This window comes from Leptodactylus fuscus, chromosome 1, assembly GCF_031893055.1.
Source record: "Leptodactylus fuscus isolate aLepFus1 chromosome 1, aLepFus1.hap2, whole genome shotgun sequence".
In the NCBI taxonomy this organism is placed as follows: Eukaryota; Metazoa; Chordata; class Amphibia; order Anura; family Leptodactylidae; genus Leptodactylus; species Leptodactylus fuscus.
The window spans coordinates 171,115,362-171,135,439 of NC_134265.1; the positions used below are offsets into that span (position 1 = coordinate 171,115,362).

Sequence of the window (20,078 nt, forward strand, 5' to 3'; positions counted from 1 at the left end):
TAAAACAATTTCAATTAAGAAAGAAAGGATGCAGAATCAGAATTTCCACACTTTTCTTTAGACGTGCAGTTCTCATACAGTTTATATGAGAAGATGTCAGGCTAAAGGAGAAGATGTCCTACATGGCTGCTTGTAATGTTCTAGAAAGCACACAGTGTCACACAAATAAATCTTATTATGAAGTAAAAATGTAAAATCTAACTTTTTTTTTTTTAAATGTAGATTGTGAGCCCCATATAGGGATCAAAATGTACATTTTTTTTTCTCATTTAAGTATGTCTTTGTAGAATGGGAGGAAATCCATGCAAACACGGGGAGAACATACAAACTCCTTGCAGATTTTGCTACTGGCGGGATTCAAACCCAGGACACAAGTGCTGCAAGGCTGCAGCGCTAAACATTGAGCCACTGTGTTGCCCCAAAATCTAACTTATTTTTATACATAGTTTTCCAGGTCAAAATTTTGATAAGGAAGGACATCTTAAATTGAATTTTCCCTTAAATGTTCATCCATTTAATTTTAGTCATCCAGATTACATGATTTGGATTTCCCTATTACCTATTCACAGCACATTCACTTTTCAAGCTAGGTTCATCTGCGTTAGAGTCTCCATAGGAAACTCTGCTACAGATTCCACCTAAAAAATCCGCAGAGAGAAATGTCCTGCAGAAAACCAGATGGAAAAACTTCAGACTCCATTAGAGTTTATGACGTACATGGGTAACCACTTTTTAAGTGGACAAACTCATCGTCTATTGAGTCCCCATGCAGAGCCAAACGATGGGAAGCCGAAAGCTACTGTGAACCTAGCATTAGAGTGAATTATTCTTTTGGTTAATTTCAACATTTTGACTGTTTTTATAGTTGACATTTTTTCTTGTCACACATCTCTGAATCTGTAGTATGCTACTTCTCTTAACTTTTGTACATTAGACCCATTTATTCAAGAATATCATTATGAGTACATAAGTCCATCACCATATGTGTATGACGCCTTTCCTTAATGTTTCCTTGTAAAGATAAAACACTCTTATAAGGGCTACAAACAAGACAGAGCAATTCAATCACACAATGGAATGTATGAAGGTCTATGAAGGTTTAGTGGCACAAAGTATATGTGTAACCATAAAATTATGATATTTTTAGTGCAAAAATGTGTTTAGCAAATTGCTTACTGATAAAAACATATGCTGATCGGGGCAGTGTAATAACCAATGCCCTATGCTGCTATATAAATTTATGTGGGGCAAGTAAGTAGTGGCTAGAAGTCTTACATGGCTTTGCATTTACCTGCACTGTGCAAGATATGTAAATGTTAATTTTCTAATACAATGGCACTAAGAATTACAAGCCACAGGTGAAATATATATCATCGCTGATCTGACAGCACCTTGGCAAGTACCCACAATCTAATATAGACAAATGTGCAAACAGCCAATTCCTCAAAACAAAATAAGAACAAAGAAAGAACCAGTATGGCAAGAGTCATGTGTGTTTAAGATCTGGCATAAAATAGATAGTAAATAATATTCTGTGTTAAATGAATCATCCTTATTAACATGTAGAAAGGATTTGCTTTCTCTAAATGTTCTTTTTTCTGCAAATGCTGCAGTCCTTAGGGACTTTGTTATCATCTATGCTGCTGGTCTATCTTGACACACAGGAGAGGACTACTCAGTCAACCACTGGTTGGGGAGGTCACTACAACAACCAGTTGTTGGCTGAGTGGTCATTAGAAAAAAAAAACGTTACTAGCTGCACAATCCCTTTAAGTTAACTATTGGCTAAATATCTATTAGGCCACCAGTAGAGATGAGCGAACACTAAAATGTTCGAGGTTCGAAATTCGATTCGAACAGCCGCTCACTGTTCGAGTGTTCGAATGGGTTTCGAACCCCATTATAGTCTATGGGGAACATAAACTCGTTAAGGGGGAAACCCAAATTCGTGTCTGGAGGGTCACCAAGTCCACTATGACACCCCAGGAAATGATACCAACACCCTGGAATGACACTGGGACAGCAGGGGAAGCATGTCTGGGGGCATAAAAGTCACTTTATTTCATGGAAATCCCTGTCAGTTTGCGATTTTCGCAAGCTAACTTTTCCCCATAGAAATGCATTGGCCAGTGCTGATTGGCCAGAGTACGGAATTCGGCCAATCAGCGCTGGCCAATGCATTCTATTAGCCCGATGAAGTAGAGCTGAATGTGTGTGCTAAGCACACACATTCAGCACTGCTTCATCAAGCCAATACAATGCATTAGCCAGTGCTGATTGGCCAGAGTACGGAATTCGGCCAATCAGCGCTGGCTCTGCTGGAGGAGGCGGAGTCTAAGATCGCTCCACACCAGTCTCCATTCAGGTCCGACCTTAGACTCCGCCTCCTCCGGCAGAGCCAGCGCTGATTGGCCGAAGGCTGGCCAATGCATTCCTATGCGAATGCAGACTTAGCAGTGCTGAGTCAGTTTTGCTCAACTACACATCTGATGCACACTCGGCACTGCTACATCAGATGTAGCAATCTGATGTAGCAGAGCCGAGGGTGCACTAGAACCCCTGTGCAAACTCAGTTCACGCTAATAGAATGCATTGGCCAGCGCTGATTGGCCAATGCATTCTATTAGCCCGATGAAGTAGAGCTGAATGTGTGTGCTAAGCACACACATTCAGCACTGCTTCATCAAGCCAATACAATGCATTAGCCAGTGCTGATTGGCCAGAGTACGGAATTCGGCCAATCAGCGCTGGCCAATGCATTCTATTAGCTTGATGAAGCAGAGTGTGCACAAGGGTTCAAGCGCACCCTCGGCTCTGATGTAGCAGAGCTGAGGGTGCACAAGGGTTCAAGTGCACCCTCGGCTCTCCTACATCAGAGCCGAGGGTGCGCTTGAACCCTTGTGCAGCCTCGGCTCTGCTACATCAGAGCCGAGGGTGCGCTTGAACCCTTGTGCACACTCTGCTTCATCAAGCTAATAGAATGCATTGGCCAGCACTGATTGGCCAGAGTACGGAATTCGGCCAATCAGCGCTGGCCAATGCATCCCTATGGGAAAAAGTTTATCTCACAAAAATCACAATTACACACCCGATAGAGCCCCAAAAAGTTATTTTTAATAACATTCCCCCCTAAATAAAGGTTATCCCTAGCTATCCCTGCCTGTACAGCTATCCCTGTCTCATAGTCACAAAGTTCACATTCTCATATGACCCGGATTTGAAATCCACTATTCGTCTAAAATGGAGGTCACCTGATTTCGGCAGCCAATGACTTTTTCCAATTTTTTTCAATGCCCCCAGTGTCGTAGTTCCTGTCCCACCTCCCCTGCGCTGTTATTGGTGCAAAAAAGGCGCCAGGGAAGGTGGGAGGGGAATCGAATTTTGGCGCACTTTACCACGTGGTGTTCGATTCGATTCGAACATGGCGAACACCCTGATATCCGATCGAACATGTGTTCGATAGAACACTGTTCGCTCATCTCTAGCCACCAGTAATCGTCCTCAACCTTCCCATAAACATGCACACTCCGAATGTGCATGCCCAATTCATTAGAAAGACAAAAGCTACTCAATACTTTGGAAAGCAGCTTATCTTGCAACACAACAATCCCCAATCCCGTTGCATCTGACATTTGCCATTAGGAGATTGTCAGGAGGCCATAACAAGCACACTGCTTTAATGGTATAAGGAAAATGTTTGTTCTCGTACCGTGTTAGCCAGTGGCTAGGAAATATTAAAAAAAAAAAAAAAACTTGATAGTCTTCAGTAGTTGATACCTTTTTAATGGCTAACTAATAATGATGACAGATTACAACGTTTCGGAACTCTCGCTTCTTTGAAAATTTACTTGAGAAAGCAGCCGAGAGTTCCGAAACGTTGTAATCTGTAATCATTATTAGTTAGCCATTAAAAAGGTATCAACTACTGAAGACTATCAAGTTTTTTTGCTTTAATGGTAACAGAGAACTCTAGGTGCATAAAAAATGTAAGTCCACCAGAAAAATATAGTGCATTATGATAACCTGGCTTTTTTTATATCATTGTCAAGACAACTGCTATAAAAAATATATAAAATAAAGGCAAATGATGGGGCCTTAAGTCTTACCTTTTCTGGTTTGCTGTCTGCAGAAACATTATTGGAATGTTTTTGCTTGTTTAACAGTTGCTTCCTTCTTTCTTGACGTTTTGCACGTTTCTGAAATTCTTCAATGTGAGATGTCAAATGGCAAGTCAGTTCAGCAATACTGTTTAGTTTGCTATTACAGTGTTTACACTGATATGAGGTGGTGTAGGAACGAGTGCCAGTCGTACCCAATATTGAGAAATCTCGCTTTATGTCCTTGCTGTGATGATCTGTGTAGTGCATGCACAGGAGATCCGCTGTGCTAAACGACAGCTTGAAACATTTAATACATCTAAATGGAAGCAGTTCTGTTTCTTGACTCTCTGAGTCATCGAAGAATGGAGCCTCTGTTTCAGACTTATCTTCAGGAGCGCTTTGGACTTCTTGTTTCTCTGAGTACACAGGTGTAAAAAAATTTTCAAGTTTACTAGCGTGTGACTTTTTAGGGAAGACTCCAGGGTGTCTTTTTATGTAATGTGACACAATTCCTTTCTTGCTGTAGGACTGAAATGAACAAATAGAACATTTTTTCTTTTCAATTGCCTTTTTCAGGTCTTCGTTCAGCTCAGTTGAGCCCTCTTTCTGTGGTGAAGGAAGGACTACCTTGTTAGATTTCTCATTAACTGTTCTAGATGCTGCTAAGCAGTGAGTATAGTATGCGTCTATGTCATGCCGCTTCTGGTAGTGAGCAGCTAAGCCCTTGCGAATTGGATTAGTATAGGAACAGAGGGCACACTTAAACAAGTTGTTTTTGCCCTCTGGTTGTGCTCGAACATTATTATGTTTGATACGGTAGTGCCTAGCTATCCCTTTTCTTGTGGAGCAAAAATATTTGCATAATTGACACTTAAACACTGTGTGTGATGCCATATTTTTACGAGGCCTAAAACCTAGAATATCGCTAACTTCCCCAGGTTCTAGAGTAACAATTGTCTGATGTGGCTGCTCATTGGTAGGAGTGTCTGGTTCAGTACTAGAAATTTCATTTGGTGAAGTCTGTGATATCATGTCCGGTTCTGGCTGATTATGGTATTTTTCATAGTGAATCTTTAATTTTTCAAGAGTGCCATGGGTGTAGGGGCATATTTTACATCTATAGGCGCCATACCCTTGTTTAAATATTCTATTATTTTCTTCTGTGTCATTTTGCGCAGATTCTCTAGGAGGTTCCACATCATGCACAAAATCTTCAGCAGTGACCTTTATCAGTGGGTGTCGTTTTTGGTAGTGGGTAAGAACACCATGAATGCGAGTGTTGATATATGGACAATGTCTACATTTGTAAACTGCTCCAGGATTAATGTCTACATCCTGGGCAAAATCTGCAGCTTTAACTTTCATGCCAGGATGCTTTTTCCCATAATGAGTTAGTAGGCCATGTAAATTGTTGTACTCCGATAAACATACTGTGCACTGATAAGGTGATGAAGTAAGAGCAGATGACAATTGTGATGGCTTCTCATGTAATATACTTGAATCATCTAAACTATCCAAGTTAGTTTCGACAGGTATCAAATCTTTCAGAATAACATGGGACTCAGAAGATGTTGCTTCTTCTGGATTTAGGCTTTGTGCAGCATCCTTCTCCTTGATGATGTCAAGGAGTACAGATTCATCACCTTTCAAAACCCAAGGGTGCACAGCTTGATAGTGATTAGTGATATCCCAAATAGAGGGGGCTTCAAATGTGCAATCTCGACACTTGTAAGATTTTAATTCAGGAGTTGGCTGCACAGGCATAGGGTCTGGGCCGGCACATAGTTTTGTTGCCATATACGTATAATCCACATAGTGCTCTGGATGTCTTCTTTGATAATGCTCAAGAAGACCACTGGGCTCTGGATGTGAATAAATACACCATTCACAGTGATAACCAGCTTCTATTAAGCCATCCAGAAAAGCCCACTTCAGTATTAAAGTCACTGTGGCCTTAAAACTAGGATGGTCTTTCTTCATATGCTTTCTTAGCGCATAGACATAAGGGGTTGAAAATGAACACTGTCTACATTTTAGGGTTCGAAGTTTAGCCTTCTCAGGTTCATTATTGGCAGGAGCTGTTTGAGTATTTGAGGTGGATTTCTTTTCTTGCTCACAAAGACTCCTTATAGCAGCGGTGTGTTGTCTAATAACATCAGCATTTACTTTATAATCTCTGTGTTTCTTCTGATAATGAATTAGAACTCCTTTGACAGTTTGATTACCATAGTCACAATGCTGACAAAAGAACATTTCGTTTTCTTTTGGTTGCACACTACCTTTTTTGGTGCTGTATACAGTTGTGGGTTGTCTACCAAGTATGTATTGTTGAGGATCTGCATTTCTCATGGTTTCAGAATTTGGAGGCGCCTGCCTGATGTACTTTGCAGTGACTTTAATTTCAGGATGCCGTTTCTGATAATGAACCAATACGCCAACAACAGAACGATTACTGTATGAACAGTGCTTGCAATAATAAAGTTCAATATTCTCCTCTGGTGCTAGTGCCATATTAGAATTTGGAGTTATAGAAGTTCCTCCGTCAAAAGCTAGTTGAGAAATAGCTGTTCCACTGTCAACTGTTACAACACGCATTGTTTTTTGGATTCTGAAATAGGAAGCCTTCTCATCTGGATGCTTTTTTTGATAGTGAACCAAAACAGAATGCATGTTTGGACTAGCAAATCCACATACATCACAATCGTAAACCACAACATTATTAACTGCAGCATTCTTTTGTGTGTCATTCTCTGTAGGAAAGGACTTTGTGGTACTTGCTTGTGGTGTTTTATTAAAGGCTGCTGAGCTACTGATTCCATGTCCTGAAGGTGTGGAGGTCACCATGTTTTTAGGTGCAGAATTCAGAATCTCTCTTAATGTTTGTGATTCGGCATTGAGCTCCTCTTGCCTTTCAACAACATAACTTGAAAATATCATGGCATTATTGATTTTTACTGTAGGGTGCATTCTTTGGTAATGTGGCATTAAACTTCGGACATTAGGACTTGTGTACGAGCAAAATCGACATCTGTAGATGAGATCTGATTGGTCAAAGTTAAGAACATTCATTGCTTCTGGATGATGCTCTGAGTAATGATGTTGCAAATCTTCAAAATTATTATAGTCTATGTAGCATTCAAGACAACGGTACACTGCACTGTGATCATTGGGGTCCAAGATATATCTAAAGCTGAATTTAATATAGGGATGCATGCGCTGATAATGAGTGCTAACACTACGGGCAGACTTATTGCTAAAGTCACAGTGTTTGCAATAGTACAATCTTCCTGACTCCTCATTATATTCAGAATTTTCATTGTTCTGGTCACTTTCACTATACTGATTAGACTGGTTGCAACCAACAGATGAATTCTGATCTTGATCTTTAAAGCCCACAGACTGGAAGTAGTAATCTTCATCATCATCGGATAGTGTCAATTCAATTTCCGCACCATTGGCTGCAGAATAACTATGTTGGATGTTTCGAAAACTCATGTTTTTTTGACATATGCTAATATCCCGATTCCATATTTCTTGCATTGAATATTGATCGGCAGCCTCTAATTGTTCTGATTGATCTTCCTCTTTATCCAATTCCACCTCTATTTCTACTTCATTCTCCTCCTCTTCTTCATCGTCCTCTACATTGATAACTGTATCTTCTTGCTGTTTAGTTTGACTAATCTTACTTTGTAGATTGCTTGCAATTTCGTCAATTCTTGTCCTTTTCTTTGCAGGGGATAAATCCAAAGGAAAATCATTTGACATTTTCCTGGAAGTTTTTGCAACAAAGTTGTTTTTTGAAGACAACCCCAAAATAGAAGTCTGACTCTTTCGTACAGTTGCAGAATTACTAGAATCTAGTTCACCATCTTGTATTTGCTGTACCACATTGCTATTGTTTGGCATATTGTCACAGAAGGAATGTTTATGCTGCTGGTGAACACGCAGACCTTTTAAAGTTGTTGTGGAGTAATTGCACATTGTACACTTGTACGGGTTCTGCTGAGAAGCTTCAGGCATGTTTCCAGATTTTCTACCATTTATATTACCTGTATCATATGCTTCATTTAATTGTGAAGACATGTTTTCACTCAGTGCACTCACAGGATCCCAGTCAGGAGATGCTCCACTGTGACACTGCTTGTGTGCCCCCAGCTTTAATGGGCTTTTACATGAAAAGGGACATTCGTCACATTTGTAAACTGCAGTCTTTCCAGATAAGTGAATATTTTCAATATGACGGGAGATACTGCGCCGATGCATGGTAAGAAAAGGGCAAAAGGGGCACTGAAATCTGTTCATAAATCTTCTAAAAGGAATTCCCTTTGTCTCCAGCAATTTGTTGTTTTCAGATCCCAACAATGGTTCTCCAGACATGTCATGATGGTCCAATGAGCTGAAACCATTTTCACCATCTATTTCAATATAGTCCTCATCAGAACTGGAATCATTTAACAAACTATTCTCATCCACATCAACCATGGGGTTGGACTTTTCTGGAATCACATAAGGGGATCTTTCTGATAGATTTAAAATGCCAACATTTGAAGGAAATTTAGGTTTTATTGGAACATAGGACATTGACTGATACTTTGACGTATTGCTTCCTGGAAGATTACTTACAGGGCTCCTGTAACCAGACATATTTGCACTAGATAGATCATGGGATGTCATGTTTAGTGGCATGTAGCTAGTTCCAGGGCTAGATATTTGTGAACCTTTAGTTTGTAGATCTGACATGTTTAGTCCATCTTGTCTTAAACTTGACAATATTTTGACCATCCCACGATGCTTTTTCATCATATGGTCACACCAACGTTCCCGTCGTGGAGTTTGGTAGCTACACCATTCACAGCAAAAGTTTCCCCTGGACTTTGTCAGAGGTTTCACCATGGATTCAAGTATACTCCGCTCTACTACTTCAGCTGGCAGTTCTTTACATGTTTCTTGAATTGACATGGAAGTAGGAGTGCTCTGAGCCACTGAAGGTGATAAACTTTCTTTTAGGTTATTCTTATGGTACATTTTTTGATGCTTAATTATCCTTGCTCTTCTAGGTGACTTGTAAGTGCAAAACTGACATGAGAAAACTTTTCCAAACCCATCATGCAGCATAATGTTATAATTTCCAGAAGGCCCCGCATTTCCACCAGCATGTCCATGGACCTTTCTGGTATGTTCCACCAGAAGATATTTAGATCGAAAATAGCGAACACAAAATTTACATTGGAAAAATTTATTAGTTGGTTTGGAACTGCTCGCAGACGATAAGCCATAAAAACCAGGACTGGGACTGTAATATGATCCAGTAGGTGCCTGAGGAGTAGTCTGGCCTGAAAAGATAGAGTAATACTGGTTTTTAATTAAATGCTTGTCACATATCACATAACTAAATATGTTTGAATAATGATCTCTTGTTTTAAAAAATGGATGGTTGGAATTAAATAACGAACATTACTGAAAAGCATGTATGATAAAAAGATGAAACTATCTAGTACCCACCATGAGTTTCTTCTGTAGGCACGTATTCATCTTTCAATGAAGGAAACACAGCTTCTGGCTGGTTACTGGAATTTGTACCCACAATTCTAGTCTGACTAGAATTTTCCTCTATTACATCTGTGGGTTGCAAAAATGCTGTATGGACATCTTGTATGTGAGTCTTTAGCTCTTCATAGGATTGGGCTCTGAAGTCACAACCATCACACTGTAGAACTTCCATGGTCTATGGTCTAATTTTACATTAGAAAATTCTGAAAAACAAAAAGAAAGTCATAGCTGAATTAAACAGTAGGTCTAGCTAAAATGTACAACAGAACAGGATGTATGGAAAATGTGTGACTTTAGGTTAAATGATTATTTCTTCAATATCCAAAGCAAATTATATGCAAAGGAAATCTTGCCATTTTGGTAAATCTATAATCTCGTTGCTTGTCTCAAGTCAAAAAATAAACCCATTTAACCGTTGAACTCTGGTCAATATGTACTTAAGGTTAATGTTTACAAAAGAAAAGATATACACTATACCAAAGACAACAATGCAATACAGGGTATACATGTTTAGCACTGGTGTTATGCGCTGCAGCCAGATAAGAAGGTATGAAACCACAGTTTTATAAAAGTAGAAATGAGGTGAGCAAAGTGAGTGGGCAGATCACATAAGCAGAGTATTTCTTTCCATCATATAATGTATATTCTTTCGCAAAAAAATTATTAGAATTCTTCATTTTCATTTCATTTGAATGTTAAAAACAGAAACGTGCCATCCTGGAAGTTTAAGAAAGTAAACCTATAAAAACTGTTTCTCAAATAAACTTTTTTTTGCAACAACAAATATGATGATGTGAATGCCAAAGTATGCTCTAGTATTACCAATAACTATATATTTGATCATTATCTATGTTCCAAGTAAAATATAACAACTTGAAAACTACAGCAAATATAGTAAACCATGTGCATAAAATAACAATTGCATGTGTCATAGTGGAGTCTCTCTGATTTGTGGTTATAACTTAACTGACAATGAAGTTCACAGGGGAAAAGTATGCAAATTAGCATTCCTCAAGAGGGAAGAAGACTCCTTCTAGTGCTACCTATAGGTAAGTTAATGTCAGACCTATTAAACAGTCTTGAAACAAGACCATAGACACCACCTGTAGACAATTGTTTCAGAGTTTTTGTTCCACGTCATTACAGATGTAATTTGCATAAAGTACAGATAATAATATAACTTTAAGGCTGTACATCAAAGATAAATAAAATGCTGAGAGGATAATAATCCGATCTGGCAACTGAAGGCCTCTGGCAAGATACACAAAATGTATTGTACACATTCATTTAAAATACAACCTGCCTTCTCTCATCAATACAGGCCTTTGTGCGGGATAGTTTTACAACAAGAGATAATCTGGCACTGTCTAGCTCTTATTTCAGATCATAAGCTTGGATTTTGCGGGAGCGGTGGCTATCCATGGTAGATCAAATTGCAGCAGCAAATGATGCCCCTACATTTCTTCAATACAATCCATTACATCTCAAAACATTTTCCATGGTGTAGATGAGTCCTGCATTTTAAGCACTCCAGAGAAGCAGATCGGTCAGTTTTCTTCTCTTTTCCCATCCCCCAAGCTTAGACCTTTCTTCTAAGCTAAAGGAGGAACAGCTCTGCTAAAATATTTCTGGCAAATGTTCCAGAGACAGGAGACACTGCTTCACAGAAGCTGTAAGGCTTATTCTGCAGTTAAGTCCTCAGAGCTTTAGGAGCAGCCATTTTAACTCTACAAATGCAGTCATGAGAAGCTCAAGCAGTACACTGCTTCCAACAACCAAGCAACTAGAAAAACCTACCATTTAAATTTTACATACATATAGATAGAAAGACCTAAATCTTACACTAAGACACAATCAAATGACCAATGTATGATCTTAAAATGTCAAGTAAATGAAAGCTATTCATTCAATAAAATGCTAGGACATGTGTTTCTTTAAAAATAGGATGTATTTTATACAATGTAACCAAAAAAGGAGCACAAAATGTATTATACATAACTACAAAGGTAGCTCACACCCTTATGCTCACATGGGAGTTGCTTTCTCACAGCAGAAGAACATCACATGACTTATAGATTACAAAGTCTAAAGGACCTCAGATAATCCCAACCCTTCAAGACATTACTCTCGACAAGGTTCTGTGAAACATTGTTCAGCCCTGGAGCAAGACCAAATTGTTTAAGTAAAACAGTAATAAAAACCAAAGAGTCCCGCTGGGTTGACATTGAATCTTGGGATAACCAATAACCTTATCATTTTCCCCAAGTATGAATGATAGACCACCAATGAAAACTATTAATTGTGAAAACCCAATTATGATTGTTGTTTTTCTACAATAAATGCTGTTACCATTAGTATTTCTCCTCTCTTATTCTCTGTTATAGGAGCAAAACAATGAATTAATGGCAGTGCAGAATCCATCATATGGCAGACACCTTATAGACGCCACAAACTATAATGGCGTCCATTTATGTCATGGTGTTTGTCATTTTACCAGACAATACTACAGCTTACAACATGGCCATTTCAACAGTAACCTTATGTGTTTATCACCTGAAGAACTTTAAAATGTCTGGCAGACAAGTCACTATATATATTTATGAAACCTCTATAAAAGTAAGCACTAGAGATGGGTGAACTGACTTGTAATGAGCCGAGTTCATCTCAAATATGTCAAATTCTTAAACAAAACCGAACAACTTGAGATTGGTTTCGGACCAACCAAAGTAGCTGCTGCCAGTAAATTATTAAACTTTGGGGTCTCTTTAGTCAAGCTCTCTCCAGCACAATATCAAGAGCATGGAGGAAATACCAAACCACAAACCATTACAGGTGGCGAGCCAGACAGGGCTATAAGAGGGCATCAAGCTAGCAGTGGGACCAGTGTCTGCTTCTTCGTACAGGAAGGACCAGAACAAGCCCTGCAGTGGGCTACCAGTATCCATGTTCGTGATCAGACTCAGAACCAGACTGCCAGTACACCAGTGAAAACCAAAATTGGCAGGTCCACCATAAGTGACCCGTTCTCTTTACAGATGAATTGAAGTGTCCAGATGTGAAATGAGGTTGGAGGCAGCCTCATAAGGTCAAAGTGTTCCTGGATGGTGAAGACATTGATCTCATTGACAGGCCCTCATTTCTCAGAACCAAATCATGAATTAGAGCATCCAATGCCATCAATGTATCTCTGGTAAGAAGAAGTGTCTGTGTTTTTGCACAGTGTTGAAATACTGAGGTGTACAATGCACAGCATTCCTAGCAGAAGCTTATTTGCTAAAGGCTAGGGGGAAGGTTCCATCTGAGATATTTCCTGTCGGATTTTTCGGAAACCAGGACAGGGTAGCTTGCAGTGTATAGCAACACATTCAAGCTGCAGAAGATAAACTAGAAGAAATTTAAAGGCAAACCAATCTGAAAATGGATGTTTACTATATAAATGTGCAATGGTAAAAAAGTTGACAAAGAATACAATGAAAACTATAAAATCTATAAACCTCTAGCACAGCTTTTGCTGATTTTATAAAGTAGGGTAATGTGTGTGTAAGACAGTTTGAGCAACTGTGCTGTAATCCTATCATACTGCTGTATGCGTTCCTGATATCATTAAACCACCTACAGTACAGAAGAAGCAAAGTTTTCCAACAAGGTTACATGTACAAGGTCATCTGTTTTAATCTCTCTTGGTTCTTGCCAAGTCAATAAAGGGAAAACATATACCAAAATTCTCAATTTCTATGTAAATGCACAGTTATAGTAAACACAAAAGCTTTATAGCTGAACGTGACAGATCATCTTCTATTTTCTCTTGTTCTTTTAAGAGCTAATGTGCACTATACCTGTCTTTCTTCTAGGAGTGAAAAAAAAACAGAAAGAAGACAGATAAAAAGGAATCAGTAAAAACCTGAAGGCATACTATTCTGATGAAGTAAGAAGATGAAAAATAACAAAGGGGTGCATTCATTTCAATGGAAGAACATATGAGAACATTAAGAATTGCTGATTAATCATGGTGTTTCATGTTAGTTTACTTAGAAATCAAACAAGTTTAAAGTAAGTCAACTCCAAGATCACCTTCAAGAACATTTACCTTCCCTACATGCTATCTCCTTCGCTCCATCTAATGCTTAAAGTAATATTCCACTTGCCGTTTTCCATCACTCTCAATAGACTACTACTGACACTTTTGTGTTCATGTGCCAATTTTGGTGCTCTGCACCTCCTTTTGTCAGGCTTCAAGGCAGCAAAAAGGGATACAAGCCTGTGAGTAGTCAAAGTTCCAGTGGTCAAGCATTTATAGTATATAGCTATACCGTAAATAATTCCCCTTTGAGTAACCTTTTTGTTAATCTAGTACATTGACATTAAACGACCCTAGTAAAACTGCCAACTGTGGACAACAAAGCAATGATTTAGCCACAAAATTTTAATAGCACAACCTAATTAGGTAATAAATTCCACAGAGTATCAACAAAACTAGTACACTTGCCTCATTCTGAATGCCCTTCTATACCTACCAACCTTTCAAGATAAGTTCTACAAGTATTTGTGTTGGTTTGTTTTCAGTAGTCAAGTTTCCTCCCATACTCCAAGTGAATGCTTGCATTAGTTGGCCAGCCACTGAAATTGACTCCAGAATGTGTGAGCACTTGGAAAATAAATTAAAATGTGAAGTGCATTGGGACACGGATCAATTCTCTGTACAACAGTATAAACACTGTTGACGTTACATATAAAAAGTAATAACACCGTGTGCTGTAATAATTCATCCAGAGCACCTGATCTTCTGTTCTATCAACTTCAAATCATGTGAATGGTATATACCACATAAGCTAATGCTCCAGGCAGTTTATGAGATCAGTTTGTACTAAGGTTAAAAAAAGCCTACACTAGAATAATAATACTCCTGTAAACTAGAGTAAAATGACATTTCCCTAATAGTCAAACCTTGAATGTTTATCTAATGAACATTAGTAGGTCATCTTCACAAAAAAAAAAAAATCCTGAGAAAACACCAATGGCAACTTGGACAAGCAGATGGATTTTGAAATACATTTATTCATCTTAAAAGTCAAGGGATAAAATGTGGCCAAGAGCTGCAAGGAAGCCAATGGAATTTTCCACTCTTGAACATGATCTGTTGCTTCAAACCATATCTGCTAGAGAGCTGGCTTCTAAGTGCAGAAGTATCAGTGACAGAACTGGTCTCACAAAAGTGAAAAAGAAATCCAGTTTTTACTTCTAGGGTTTCACTGGTATTTCTGGTAAGGACCATATTAAAATATATTGCATTACAAAACTTCCCTGCCAAAAATAACAATGTACCCTTTAGATATACTCAGTGTTTATCTCTGGGCACTGGACTCATATTGTCATATTAAAACAGTAAAATATTCTGAACATTAATGCTACATGTTACTCTACTGGTAAGTTGGTCACATACAGCCAGATGTCTCGAGGTTATTGGGCCTTTGCTCAAAAAAAAAAAAAAAAAAAAATGTTTTCACCCCCAATTCAACCCTTAACATTAATTTTGTGTGTTTTATTTTAATAGATTTGGACAGGTAAAAATCCAGCCTGTCAGATCCATGTTCTTGTGACAGTCAAGAGACTGCATGAATCATAGACATTAGATATGTAATCTGCCAATAGATTAATGTCTATGATCAGCTATGTTCCAAATTCATAAATATCCCACGTTTACAGGATGGAAAGTCTTAAAATGAAGGCTCAAAATGTGTACTGTAAACTGTATACGCATTTGATATACTGTTGTACATGAAATGCATACTGTATAAAGTAGATATATATATATATATAGAGAGAGAGAGAGAGAGAGAGAGAGAGAGAGAGAGAGAGAGCTAGTACAGACCAAAAGTTTGGACACACCTTCTCATTCAAAGAGTTTTCTGTATTTTCATGACTATGAGAATTGTAGATTCACACTTTAGTAGTTAAGATGTGTTTACAAAAAGTCACAGAGTTCTGTGATTGTTTAGTATTAGTTTATTGTGGGAAATTACTATTGAATTTTTGGGGTTCATATACAATTGTGACCTTGAAATAGGCCTTTTCCAGTCACATCTCATGTTGCCCTGTTACTTTGTGAAATGCTGAATTTTTTATTAAAATTTGTTTTTCACTGATTATGACTTACGTTTGCCAAGTCAATCTCAGATTTGTTCCATTAACTTTTTAACTAGCATTTTTACATGTATATTTAATAAAACTCTCAACACATATCTGGATTTCTTTGATGATATTGTGAGTTTTTAACAATATAGACATTAAAAAGTACAGTACCCATGGGATAACATTTTACCCAGAGTGTCTTGAGTTTAGATATCTGGTAAAAGTCTCTCTAAACTTCTACTAATAGATATTTTAAAATAGACTCAGAGAGGAAAAAGGAAATGCTGAAGACTTTTTTGCTTAGTTAAGAGACAACAAAATATACAATATAACATCGCAAGATTCAAAGGGACCATGTTCTTATTCATATATATATATATATATATATAGAGAGAGAGAGAGAGAGAGAGAGAGAGAGAGAGAGAGAGAGAGAGAGAGAGAGAGAGATGTATATCTACAGTCATGGCCAAAAGTTTTGAGAATGACACAAATATAAATTTTTACAAAGTCTACTGCTTCAGTTTTTCTAATGGCAATTTGCATATACTCCAGAATGTTATAAAGAGTGATCAGCTTAAAGAGGACCTTTCACCATATCTGGGCACAGGCAGTGTTATATACTGCCAGAAAGCTGACAGTGCGCTGAATTCAGCGCACTGTCGGCTTTCCCGTTCTGTGCCCGGTGTAAAGCGCTATCGGTCCCGGTACCGTAGCGCTTTACAGTCAGAAGGGCGTTTCTGACCATTAGCCAGGAACGTCCTTCTGCCTCGCAGCGCCTATCGCGCTGTGCTGTGGAGCGGGGAGGAACGCCCCCTCCCTCTCCTGATAATGCTCGTCTACGGACAAGCTGTGTGAGCAGAGGGAGGGGGCGTTCCTCCCCGCTCCACAGCACAGCGCGATAGGCGCCGCGAGGCAGAAGGACGTCTCTGGCTAATGGTCAGAAACGCCCTTCTGAACATAGAAGAGCTACGGTACCGGGCCGTAAGCTCTTCACACCGGGCACAGATCGGGAAAGCCGACAGTGTGCTGAATTCAGCGCACTGTCATCTTTCCAGCAGTATATAGCACTGCATGTGCCCAGATATGGTGAAAGGTCCTCTTTAACAGCAATTACTTTCAAAGTCAATATTTGCCTAGAAAATGAACTTTATCCCCCAAAACACATTTCAACATCATTGCAGCCCTGCCTTAAAAGGACCAGCTAACATCGTTTCAGTGATTGCTCCATTAACACAGGTGTGGGTGTTGATGAGGACAGGGCTGGAGATCAATCTGTCATGATTAAGTAAGAATGACACCACTGGACACTTTAAAAGGAGGCTGGTGCTTGGCATCATTGTTTCTCTTCTGTTAACCATGGTTATCTCTAAAGAAACACGTGCAGTCATCATTGCACTGCACAAAAATGGCCTAACAGGGAAGAGTATCGCAGCTAGAAAGATTGCACCTCAGTCAGCAATCTATGGCATCATCAAGAACTTCAAGGAGAGAGGTTCTATTGTTGGCAAAAAGGCTCCAGGGTGCCCAAGAAAGACCAGCAAGCAGGACCGTCTCTTAAAAGTGTTTCAGCTGCGGGATCGGGCTACCAGCAGTGCAGAGCTTGCTCAGGAATGGCAGCAGGCAGGTGTGAGTGCATTTGCACGCACTGTGAGGCGGAGACTCTTGGCGTAAGGCCTGGTCTCAAGGAGGGCAGCAAAGAAGCCACTTCTCTCCAGAAAAAAACATCAGGGACAGGCTGATATTCTGCAAAAGGTACAGGGAGTGGACTGCTGAGGACTGGGGTAAAGTCATTTTCTCTGATGAATCCCCTTTTCGATTGTTTGGGACATCTGGAAAAAAGCTTATTCGGAGAAGACGAGGTGAGCGCTACCACCAGTCTTGTCTCATGCCAACTGTAAAGCATCCTGAAACCATTCATGTGTGGGGTTGTTTCTCAGCCAAGGGAATCGGCTCTCTCACAGTCTTGCCTAAAAACACAGCCATGAATAAAGAATGGTACCAGAATGTCCTCCAAGATCAACTTCTCCCAACCGTCCAAGAGCAGTTTGGCGATCAACAATGCCTTTTCCAGCATGATGGAGCACCTTGCCATAAAGCAAAGGTGATAACTAAATGGCTCAGGGAACAAAACATAGAGATTTTGGGTCCATGGCCTGGAAACTCCCCAGATTTTAATCCCATTGAGAACTTGTGATCAATCATCAAGAGACGGGTGGACAAACAAAAACCTACAAATTCTGACAAAATGCAAGCATTGATTGTGCAAGAATGGACTGCTATCAGTCAGGATTTGGTCCAGAAGTTGATTGAGAGCATGCCAGGGCGAATTGCAGAGGTCCTGAAGAAGAAGGGTCAACACTGCAAATATTGACTTGCTGCATTAACTCATTCTAACTGTCAATATAAGCTCTTGTTACTCATAATATGATTGCAATTATATTTCTGTATGTGATAAAAACTAGAGATGAGCGAACACTAAAATGTTCGAGGTTCGAAATTCGATTCGAACAGCCGCTCAATGTTCGTGTGTTCGAACGGGTTTCGAACCCCATTATAGTCTATGGGGAACAGATACTCGTTAAGGGGGAAACCCAAATCCGTGTCTGGAGGGTCACCAAGTCCACTATGACACCCCAGGAAATGATGCCAACACCTCTGGAATGACACTGGGACAGCAGGGGAAGCATGTCTGGGGGCATCTAACACACCAAAGACCCTCTATTACCCCAACATCACAGCCTAACAACTACACACTTTACACACTCAATACCACCTCTCTGACAGTAGGAAAACACCTTGAAACATGTGTATTTGGCACTTGCAGTGAGGAGAGCTTGTCACCAGCAGTGAATTTGGCCCTTGTAGTAAGTTGAGGTTGGCACCAACATTTGTTTTGAAAATCAGGGTGGATTGAGCCTCTAACCAGCAGAGTTTGGGCAAATTCATGGTGGAGGGAGCCTCTAAACACCCCAGTTTGGGCAAATTCATGGTGGAGGGAGCCTCTAAAAACCCCAGTTTGGACCAATTCATGGTGGAGGGAGCCTCTAACCAGCCCAGTTTGGGCAAATTCATGGTGGAGGGAGCCTCTAAAAAACCCAGTTTGGACCAATTCATGGTGGAGGGAGCCTCTAACCAGCCCAGTTTGGGCAAATTCATGGTGGAGGGAGCCTCTAACCAGCCCAGTTTGGACCAATTAATGGTGGAGGGAGCCTCTAACCAGCCCAGTTTGGACCAATTAATGGTGGAGGGAGCCTCTAACCAGCCCAGTTTGAACCAATTCATGGTGGAGGGAGCCTCTAAACAGCCCAGTTTGGGCAAATTCATGGTGGAGGGAGCCTCTAAAAAACCCAGTTTGGACCAATTCATGGTGGAGGGAGCCTCTAACCAGCCCAGTTTGGACCAATTAATGGTGGAGGGAGCCTCTAACCAGCCCAGTTTGGACCAATTCATGGTGGAGGGAGCCTCTAAACAGCCAAGTTTTGGGAAATTCATGGTGGAGGGAGCCTCTAACCAGCCCAGTTTGGACCAATTCATGGTGGAGGGAGCCTCTAAACAGCCAAGTTTTGGGAAATTCATGGTGGAGGGAGCCTCTAACCAGCCCAGTTTGGACCAATTCATGGTGGAGGGAGCCTCTAAAAAACCCAGTTTGGACCAATTCATGGTGGAGGGAGCCTCTAAACAGCCCAGTTTGGGCAAATTCATGGTGGAGGGAGCCTCTAACCAGCCCAGTTTGGACCAATTAATGGTGGAGGGAGCCTCTAAACAGCCCAGTTTGGGCAAATTCATGGTGGAGGGAGCCTCTAACCAGCCCAGTTTGGACCAATTCATGGTGGAGGGAGCCTCTAACCAGCCCAGTTTGGGCAAATTCATGGTGGAGGGAGCCTCTAAAAAACCCAGTTTGGACCAATTCATGGTGGAGGGAGCCTCTAACCAGCCCAGTTTGGGCAAATTCATGGTGGAGGGAGCCTCTAACCAGCCCAGTTTGGACCAATTAATGGTGGAGGGAGCCTCTAACCAGCCCAGTTTGGACCAATTCATGGTGGAGGGAGCCTCTAACCAGCCCAGTTTGGACCAATTAATGGTGGAGGGAGCCTCTAAACAGCCAAGTTTTGGGAAATTCATGGTGGAGGGAGCCTCTAACCAGCCCAGTTTGGACCAATTCATGGTGGAGGGAGCCTCTAAACAGCCCAGTTTGGGCAAATTCATGGTGGAGGGAGCCTCTAAAAAACCCAGTTTGGACCAATTCATGGTGGAGGGAGCCTCTAATTAGCCCAGTTTGGACCAATTAATTGTGGA

The 20,078-nt window shown here is 40.2% G+C and overlaps 1 protein-coding gene across 5 annotated transcripts in view; it reads right to left on the reverse strand.

Annotated features, from left to right (window-relative positions):
• Positions 1-20,078, reverse strand: part of ZNF462 (zinc finger protein 462) — an 88,850-nt gene that overhangs the window by 31,707 nt on the left and 37,065 nt on the right. For all 5 annotated transcript variants that reach the window (XM_075279839.1, XM_075279848.1, XM_075279832.1 and 2 more), the window contains 2 exons: positions 9,606-9,856; positions 4,107-9,436 (listed from right to left, as the gene is read on the reverse strand). In XM_075279839.1, the coding sequence (XP_075135940.1) occupies positions 4,107-9,436; positions 9,606-9,825 (5,550 nt within the window). In that variant the 5' untranslated portion in view covers positions 9,826-9,856. The remainder of the gene's footprint in view (positions 1-4,106; positions 9,437-9,605; positions 9,857-20,078) is intronic.